At 37.5% G+C, this 9,747-nt stretch overlaps 1 protein-coding gene across 1 annotated transcript; it reads right to left on the bottom strand.

The window, feature by feature from the left end:
• Positions 1 to 5,930: 5,930 nt before the first annotated feature.
• On the bottom strand, positions 5,931 to 9,063 carry LOC123246986 (lymphotactin-like). The gene is made up of 3 exons (XM_044675769.1): positions 9,003 to 9,063; positions 6,816 to 6,930; positions 5,931 to 6,066 (listed from the first exon to the last, which is right to left on the bottom strand). The coding sequence occupies exons 1-3, from the start codon at positions 9,061 to 9,063 to the stop codon at positions 5,931 to 5,933; spliced, it is 312 nt and encodes a 103-aa protein (XP_044531704.1).
• Between the last annotated feature and the right edge of the window lie 684 nt (positions 9,064 to 9,747).

The raw sequence follows: 9,747 nt of genomic DNA, 5'->3' as shown, positions 1-9,747 counted from the left end.
CACTATCTCTGGGAGGATCAATGCTAGAAGATTCTCCAAAGAATAATAGAATTGGGGGATCTTATATATCTTTTAGGGAACTCAGGACATCAAACCAACACTGACATGTTGTAAGCATTTTCCCAACATGTTGGGGAAAAGGCTATAGCCAGGAGCTGGGGTATCAGAGAGTGGTCTACTACAATGGATACTAAAAGGATGGTTCCTGCACAGGTATTGTTCCTCTTGGGAAGAGTCTCTGATGTAATGGGGGAAACTTCTAAGACTAAAAAGGTATTTAAGGTTTGATTAGATCTATTAGCGCCATCTAAGCTGGGATCATCAAGTACTTTAAGGTCTATTTTTCAGTCTGAAAAGAGTGAGTCTGGGACTTCCCTGTGGGGCAAGTTCTCATAGGAAAGAAGCAAATTCAGGGCTCCCCAAAAAACTCAATTGACAGTATAAAGAAATTATTTGTGCAAAAATATTTATAGCACCTCCTTTTATGGTGGCAAAGAATTAGAAATTGAAGGGATATCCATCAATTAGGAAATGACTGAACAAGTTGTAGTCTATGATTGTGATGGAACACTTATCATGCTATGAGAAATGATGAGCAGGATGATGTCAGAAAAACCTAGTAAGACTTATATGAACTGATACAAAGTAAAGAAAGCAGAACCAGGAAAACAATATTGTATAAAGTAACTGCAATATTATATAATGATCAATTATGAATGACACCTATTCTTAGCAATAAAAAGATGTAAGACAATTCTGAAGGACTTACGATGAAAATGGTTTTCCACCCACTTCCAGATAAAGAGCTGATGGAGTCTGAATGCAGATCTAGGCATACTTTTTTAACTTTACTTTTCTTGGGATTGATTTATTTTTGGTGGGGGGGGCTGGTCTATATTTTCTTTTACAACATGGCTAATATGATATATATAATATAATACCTTTTACATGACTGCATATTTAAAATCTATCTCAAATTACTTGCCTTTTTAAAGAGGGGGAAGGTCTGGAAGCAAGGGAGAGAGTTTGGAAATCAAAGTTTCAAAAACTAAGGTTAAAAATTATTTTTACTAATTGGAAAAATAAAATAAAAATTTAGGGGAAAAATGACAAGCCATGGGTGAGTTTTCATCTTCATTCAAGGAGAGAAAACATATAAATAAGATCCAAGGGTCATTTAAATTTGAAGTATTTACATATGTTGGAATGGTCATAGACCTTCACTTATTGGTTAGGATATTGTTCTTATATTTACTATATATTGAAGGCAGTTTTGTTGGGATCATAACAAATAAATATTAAGAATTTGCTTTGCTGGGCACTCTACAAAGAGCTGTGAATAAAAATGAAAGAAATATTAACCCTGCCCTAGGGAGTTCTGGGGGGGGGGGTGGACAACACATAAAGGGAAGCTGGGAATTGGGGTTTGAGAGTAGGGTCATCTAACAGGAAGAGCAACTTTGATACAGAAATTATTAATTTAATGAAACCCTTTTTGGAAATAATAGTGGGATACCAGACTCAGAGAAGGGACTTTTGAGGATCTAAATCTTATAATTAGAAAATCACTCTGATCAACCTCTAGAGAAAAGGAAACCAAAGTACGTACTAATAAGTGGAGAAGGTACCCTTTGCCTTGAAGGATAGAGCCAACAGTTACAACTACTTACAAAAATTATATTTGGTCCAACAAACCTAACAAGGTCAAGGGTGAAGGAGAAAAAGATTTCACATCTACAAGGACATGGGTTTGGTATAAGAGAAGCTGGTCACTCAAGGTGTCATCTTGTGTCTCCCCTTCCTGGCACTGCCAGATAACTAGAATGAACTGTCTCCACTCATTGCCAACCACTTTCTAATCACTGCCAACCAAGCCCATGCATTCTGACCATCAACCACACTACTCTTCTGAAACCATTCTCACCATTCTCTCAAAGTTTACCAATAATCATTTCCCTACATATTTCCCCAGAATTTGTCCAGTATCAGAGGATCATAAATTCATTTCTGAAAAAGAGATCAATGAGCCAACCTGTTCATTTTTACAGATGAGAAAACTAAAGTCCAGAGAGTTGTGATATTCCCAAGGTTATACAGTGGTAGAGCCAAGATTTGAACAAGGGTGCTCATTTTCACTGTACTACATGGACTTTCCTCTCTCTGCACTCTTGGTGATTTCATTAGTCTCCAATGATTAAATTATCATTTCTACATAGATGATTTCCAAATTTATAGATTCAGCTTTAACCTCTCTCTAAAATTCAAGTCCTGCCTTGCATCATGAATGCCAATTGAGATCTACTTCAAGATATCCTGTTAGCACCTCAAAATTACCACAGCCAAGATAAAATTAATCTTCCCCCAAACTTACCTATTTCTGCTGAGGGTATGACCAACCTCTCAAGTTCATAGTCTCACAGTCACTGGAACTCTCTCTCCTTCATACTTCTGTTAGCCAACAGCTTCCATGTCTTGTCTAATTCTGCAACATCTCTTATGCTCACCTCCTCCTCTCTACCTTCAAGAACACCACACTAGGTCCTTATCACCTCCTTCCCAGGCTAATATAATGGCCTCCTACAATCTTCCTGCCTTCAGTCTCTTCCTTTCTCCAGGATGTGCACTCTATCCACTGTGTCACTTAACACCTAAAGGGGAACAAAAGTATTAGGCTTGCAAATAGACATGTTTAATAATTTTTTTCTTCAATCAAACTGAATCAAGAGACCCAAAAAAGAATAATCTTCCTTTTAGAGAAAAAGGGAAAATTTTAGTAGACTAATAGCCACTGAGACTAAGGATAAAGGATTTAACTACAAGTTTTTTCAGACTTTCAGTGTAGGTGGATATTCACTGAGATAGAAAGAGTAGAGAAAGAAGGAAGGGGTTCTTACAAGCATAGGGCTCCCATATGTAGATTAAAGGGATTAAATTAGGTTTTTAGCTACCTAGCAAACTTGCCAAATTAAATCTGTCTCAGCTAGAAACAGAGGGCTGGATCTGGCATCCAGACCAGCCAGAATTGGACTGGCTAAATCCAGACAAGATCTAGAGATCTGTCAGCCAAGAGAAGGTTAGCTAAGGTCTAGTTCCTTGTACTCTCTCATAGATGACAGAGGGCCAATTGTGCAATTATAAACTTTCCATTTGCTTATTTTAACCCCATGATTAAATTCCCCCATAACACTTAGTAGTAAAATCTTTAAAAAAAAAAAGCTGAAGGAGGATTGTGCATTGTTTTGGGGGTAACAGGATAGGAGGGGGAAAAGTGAGGATTATACTACCAGAGTAGCAAAGGAACCAGGCAGAAGAGGTAGGGTACCTACAGGAACCTTGAAGGGGACATCAGGGATAAAGCAGATATGGTCTTTCTACAACAAATATCATCTTGTGCCATGCTACCTACCAGGCAAGTTGGCAAGCCCAACCACTTGACCTGGTTAAAGAGAAAAGGCAATCAAATGTCCTTACAGAAGTAATCAAGCATGCCCAAGATCCCACAAGTAGTCCCTAATATTTAATGGACAAAAAGTCACATCCATTGACTTTACACTCACTAATTTGGACTCAAAAGGTGACTAATCTTTCTCAGTGCTTGGGTCTCATACCTCTGTTATGTATGCCTAAGCTTCATTTGCCACAAACTCAAACCAGGCTTACTGAGTCATTTATGTTAATGAGATCAAAGGCACAGATTCAGTCTCTGAAAGGGCCAGTTAGCTTTGTGGGGAATAAAAACTCTCCAGATACCCTGCTGATAATGGAGTCAGAAAGATCATTTTAAGAGGCCACAGGCAGTCCATTTTGATGGTGGTGATTTGCATTGCACAATCTAGTTTCTAAACCTAATAATATCTATCTCAAATGAAGCTAATCATCTACTCAAAGAATTTTAGAGCTAAAAAGGGCCTTGGAGGTCATCTGATTGAATGCATTCATTTTGTGGGCAAGGAAACTGAAATTCTAAGCTTTGATTTCCTTTAGGCTTCAGTTTTCTTTTCAATAAAAATGAGAAGGTAAACCAGAAAACCTAATTTAGAGCTGGTTTTTTCCAGCTCTAAATTGATGGTACTACATAGCATTGATTAACTTGCCCCAAATTATAAGGCTAGTTAGTAGATGAAATTATTGTAGAACCAAATCACCTCACCCTTAGTGTGGTATCTTTTCCCTTCTCCTATTCTTCCCCTTCAATTATACAACCTTAGTCACTGGTGGGGATTGGTTAAAACAGCAAAAGGACTAGGGCAATCATAGGTCATAATATATGGCCCTTGGCTACTCATTGGAACTCTTCCATTCTCAGTTTTCTCAACTTTAATGGAGCTAGTACTTTCATTGCTTCCTTCACCTTGAAAGAAAGCTTTTTGTAATCCTTCAATCAGTACAGAAATATGAGTTGTTATGTCTGCTACTTATTCATCATACTTGGATATTCATCAGCTATCTCTGATAAATTAAAGCTATTTTTTACTACCACTGGTTTACCTAGATCTCTGCCTTTACCTAAGTATCCCTCCCACCTTTCCAGTCTTTCGATGCCTTATTTCTCCCTACCACATAGTCTGCAGTCCAGTGATGTAGACACTTTCTTTGCTGTTCCATCTCCTAGCTTCGCTGACTTCCTTCAAATTCCAGTGAGAAATCTCACTTTCTCTAAGATGTCTTTTGCAGTCCTTCTCAATCTCAGTGCCATTTCCCTGAGACAGCCCATCACTTAGAGCAGTGATGGGCAAACTATGGCTCACTGGCAAGATGTGGCCCCCTGAAATGTTCTATCCCATGACATTATTCTTAATCTGATGAATACAATGAGTAGAATACAATACAATGAAACTTCGAAAGAGTTGCCTTAGAAACAGACTGACAGATGAGCATTTCCTTTCCTTTGGCCCCCTCTTTAAAAAGTTTGCCCATCACTGACTTAGACCATTTCTATAGTAGTTTGCATGTCGGCTCCCCAATTAAACTGGAGTTCCTTGAGAGCATAAACTCTTTTTTGCTTTTCTTCATTTCCCCAGTATTTAGCACAATGCTTGGCACATAGCAGGTGCTTAATAAAGGCTTGTTGCCTGAGTTAACCGCAAACCTCTTTTCTTTCTGTGAGAACTTTTTCCTGAATTCTGAATAAACAAAATGATTTCTAACATTAAATATTTATTAATCATAAATTCTAAGGTGAACACGAACAACTTAAAAACATAAAATCAGAGTGGCTTCTGACTCAAAGTTTTCTCTGAACACTGAATATAATATGATCAGTCCCTATAAATGAAGCTACTTTATTTCATTTGAAAGCCAAAAGAAGAGACAAGATACTAGTAACAATAACTGATATTTACACTGCACTTTTTGATTTGAGAAGCACTTAACTTGCATTGTCTCTTTTGATAGTCACAACAACTCTATAAGGTAAATGCTATCATTAAAATTATTTCTTGACAGATGAGGAAATGAGACAGACAGAAGTTAAGGAATTTAAGGATCACAGAGTCTGAGGCAGGCATTAGCCTGAATAAATAAAACTACCAAAGTAGTAATAATAAAAGGTTCTTTAATCAAAGTAATAAGATTATAATCTGGGGTCCCTCACAGCACAGGAGTTCTAGGGTATCCACCAGGGACAGGGAAGATGGGGTATAAATACATTTGAGAGGCACAGCCTAGAGAAGGGATTGCATAAATTATTTTACCCAGCAATCAAAAACAGAGGCTGGGAGACAGGGAGTAGCACTTGGACTCAGGCAATTCTTGGCCCTGAGAAAAATAATATAGCTAGCAAGGTTGGCTAATGGTCAACAGCAAGGTTGATTGATGGTTAGTTGCTGCATTCAAAACAGGATATGAACCCAAGTTCAGCACTCTATCCACACCACCAGAATTCCAGGCATATGGTTGCCACCCAAACATGGTCATGGCCTTTTGGTAGATCACTGTGATCTTTTTGATTTGGTCTGGCATATGTTTCTCCTTGTTTTGGTTGCACCGTCCATAGTACTAATGATTTCTTTTACCCATTTGGCCTCAGGATCAGCACAGAATTGTCTTCCCTTGCAAGTGGTAAGACTGTAAAGGAAAGAAAAGATAGTAAAGTGGTTAGTTATCTTATCGTTCTATCAGGCCAAGGGTTTTGATCAGAACGGCCACAAAGAGTTTCTTACAGATTCCTTCTGGGGAAAAACTGGCCAATAGTCACTGTGGGCTAAATAACTGAGGCTCAGAGACCCAGGAGAATTTGCTCACATTGTTGAGTTTAAAGAAATGATACAACTGGATTTTGAACTTAGATCTTCCAAATCCAAATTAAATGAGTTTTTCACTGCTTTATACTGCCTGGTATCACAGGATCACAGACTTTAAGTAAGAACGGACCTTAAAGATCAACTAGTCTATTAAATGGTTCCACCATCATTTTAAAGATCAGGAAATTGAGTCTCAAAAAGAGGAAACAAGTCATACAACTGGTAAATCCCAGAGCTCAGCAATTTTCCCCCATATTATGTTGGTTATATCATCAAAGCTCTAGTTCACTTTCTTGACTGATTTCATTACAAATGTTAATACATTCTTTATTAAACAGCTAAATCCTGAAAATCTTTTATTGCTTATACCTTTTCCTGACCCTTGATGGAGGAACATGCTTGACACAAACAGGTGGGCATAAATTATTACTCTTTATCTAGATAGAGATTGGCATATAGATTGAGGAGTCAAGGAATTCAGAAATATAAGGGATTCATTCCTGAGAACCCATTTCTCCTGAGGGGGGCAGTATTTCTTCATCTCATCAAAAGCTGGCAGTTGTATTAACTCACATCACTGCTCTGGTCAGACCCTCTTCCATGGTATAGTTCTTGACTAACTTGGCTGGTATAGGTTGGCTTCTTAGGATTGCACAAAAATTCTTCCTCATAACTTCACTTCCCACACCTAGTTTCAAAAAGAAAAAGAAAAGAAAGTTCAAAATCTCTTATAATTAACTCATTGAAATAGAAAGAATGATTATCTCCTGAATTGATGCCAGCAGGATAGCCAATTCAGGATTGTCTCTTGAATCGATGCCAGTGGGATAGTCAAACAATTAATTCAAAAACATTAAGTACCCCTTATGTGCCAGGAAATGGGCTGGGAATCAGGAATACAAAAACAATAATGGAACAAATCTTGCTTTCAAGGAACTTGTGTTCTATAGAGCCGGAAGATTGATATCAGGGATAAAAATGTGCTCCTTACTGCTAAGGAGAAAATCACTTCTGCAGCACTGTGACACAGAGATCAAGTATCCACCCAGGAACTGGCCTCTGATTCTAAATAGAATGCTACACATCACACCACACTGCCTGTCTACTATCTTAATCTCCATGAAGGAGGGATCTATGTCTGATTTCTCTTATGTATGTCCCATAACATTTACATAATGGAGCTCTTGGACTTCTAAAATTAGAAGTGGATGGGACCTTCTAGTTTATTTTTTTTCTTTTTTAAGAAAAGGTAACTGAGTCTAAAGAGGTTTGGTGAGATGCCTAATATCAAACAGGTATTTGTGTTGCCCCATGCTATCTGACTCCAAATCCAATATTCTTTATGTCAGAAGAGAGAAGAGTCACATTTTCAATGATATAATACGAGAGAACCTAAGCAAAAGAAGTGACTATACATTCATCCTTAGGAATGAAATAAGCATTATTCCCTGCCTTCTTAGAATCCCGTAGAATAATTCAGATCTGGGGACCAACCAGATAATAATGTGCTGCTACAATTCAGCCCAGAGTAGTAAGTAATCTAGTAATGGTCCCTGAATATAAGATATTACCCAGACTCCCAACTACACAGTTACTGAGAGCAGAATGCATTTCCATCCTGGAATCAGAGAGAACAAATGGATACATGCCAACAACTCTGAAGCAAGAGCTCTTGAGGTACAGGTGCATGTCTGTGGGAGCCTTACAAACCTATCTCCATGTGTAATTATGTTATTAGATATGTATGGATTAGCACACAAAGTGGCCAACATATTTGAGAGAACTCAGCATAAAGAAATTCAAGAATCCCCCGAGTCTATCCATTCATAATGCCATTTCAATACTTTTAGAACCATATTTCCATCTGAATGAGAACTCTTTCCTGAGATATAAATCGCAAGTTCTCCAAGCCTTAGTAGATGGAGACATAAGATGACATGACCACAAAATTCTTATCACCTAACAGTCAGCTCAGTAAAAAGTAGAGTGATGGCATGGAAAGAGCTTAAGACATGGTATCAGGAGACACCTAGATTCCTGGAGGATAATGGCCATATCTTCCAACTCTTTGAATCCCTAGAGCCTTGCACATGAAAGGCACCTAATAAATGCTTATATAAATATATTGAACTCATCTACTTTTGATACATATTAGCTAAGTGACTACAGGAAAATCACTTAATCTTTCTGAGTCTCCTAGCTTCACTTCTAAAGGTGGACCTATCGATGCCCACATATAACACCTTTTCCAAGACTATTATGAAGATCAAATGAGATAGTGTATGCAAAGAACTTTGTAAATCTTAAAGCATCCTATCAATGTCACCTTAAATTATTATCAGTGATCCAGTTCTACCAGGCAGGTTTTTACATGATAGACATATAAGACCATACTTACAGCATTACCACCAGCTCATTAAAACTTGACAGAATTTCAATGTCATTGATATAGCCTTCAGGTTCTGAGGGCCACATATATATATATATAAATATATATATATATATATATATATATGGAAGCCCCTGTATCAGACTTTACTGGTAGATTTACCAGTAAATAGTCGTGATAATAATAAACAGAAGTAAAGGAATGAAAAGGAGAGTAAAAGGGAAAATAATGTACCCCATGAAAAATTCATACTATTTACATGTCTTAAGGATGTCTAAAAGAAAAGCTTAATAATAATTCTAGTAATAATAGCTAGCATTAATGTAGAATGAAAGCTTCTTTCTAATAATACAAAGAACTCTCCAGCTTACCTTTCCCAGTATGTGCAGTGAGGCCACAGAAACAAAAAAGAGCCAATAGGAGGAGGTTCATGGCTGCTCTTAGGCTGAGAATATTTGGGGGAAAGAATGAAGAGTGAAGACCCCTTTCAGATTTTATATCCTGGCAATGGTCATGAATGTCACGAATGGGGCTTTCAAGCTTAAAGGGGAGGTTATTGGAAAATCTTAGCAAGAGTTACTAATTAATAATTATTTAAAGTTTCTTTTCAGTTATTCATTTCTCCCTAACCTCATATCCTGTGACCATTATCTATATCATCAGTGGTTTTATTTTTATGTTCTATGAAATAAATGTGTTTAAAAATGCTACAAAGCCTCTGGAGATTAAAGCTATGGCCACAACCACAGGTTGAACAGAGATGTCAGTGTTATTGATTAAGGCAGTATTGTCTAGCACCTATCAGATAAGGGAGAATGGAACCAAAATGGTCAGTGGTGAGTGAGTAATAGAAACAGAATATATGATTATTCCACCTCAGAAGGCAACTCTACTGGAACTAGAAATGTGGTCCCCATGTGATCAAGACTTTCTGCCAATTTCACAAGGAATCATCAGGTTAATAAAAATGGATCCCATGCTACCTGCAAATAAGTTGACATGGGTGGCATACATACAGACATCCCAAGAAAATAAAAGAACGTTGCTATGAAAGCTTTATTGACTCTGTGAAATAAGATCTTGACACAAAGGAACTTGACACAAATATACAAGTTA

Source organism: Gracilinanus agilis, chromosome 4, assembly GCF_016433145.1.
Source record: "Gracilinanus agilis isolate LMUSP501 chromosome 4, AgileGrace, whole genome shotgun sequence".
NCBI classification, from domain to species: domain Eukaryota; kingdom Metazoa; phylum Chordata; class Mammalia; order Didelphimorphia; family Didelphidae; genus Gracilinanus; species Gracilinanus agilis.
This window is presented reverse-complemented; position numbering and strand designations above follow the sequence as displayed.

What these genes read in the sequence shown, in the direction of transcription:
- LOC123246986 (XM_044675769.1), bottom strand. Translation starts at nt 9,063, where the DNA reads ATGAACCTCCTCCTATTGGCTCTTTTTTGTTTCTGTGGCCTCACTGCA. An exon ending in CACTGCACATACTGGGAAAG is followed by an intron (nt 6,931 to 9,002) that starts GTAAGCTGGAGA and finishes TTTTGAAACTAG; the next exon opens with GTGTGGGAAGTGAAGTTATG. An exon ending in GGTCTGACCAGAGCAGTGAT is followed by an intron (nt 6,067 to 6,815) that starts GTGAGTTAATAC and finishes TTTCCTTTACAG; the next exon opens with TCTTACCACTTGCAAGGGAA.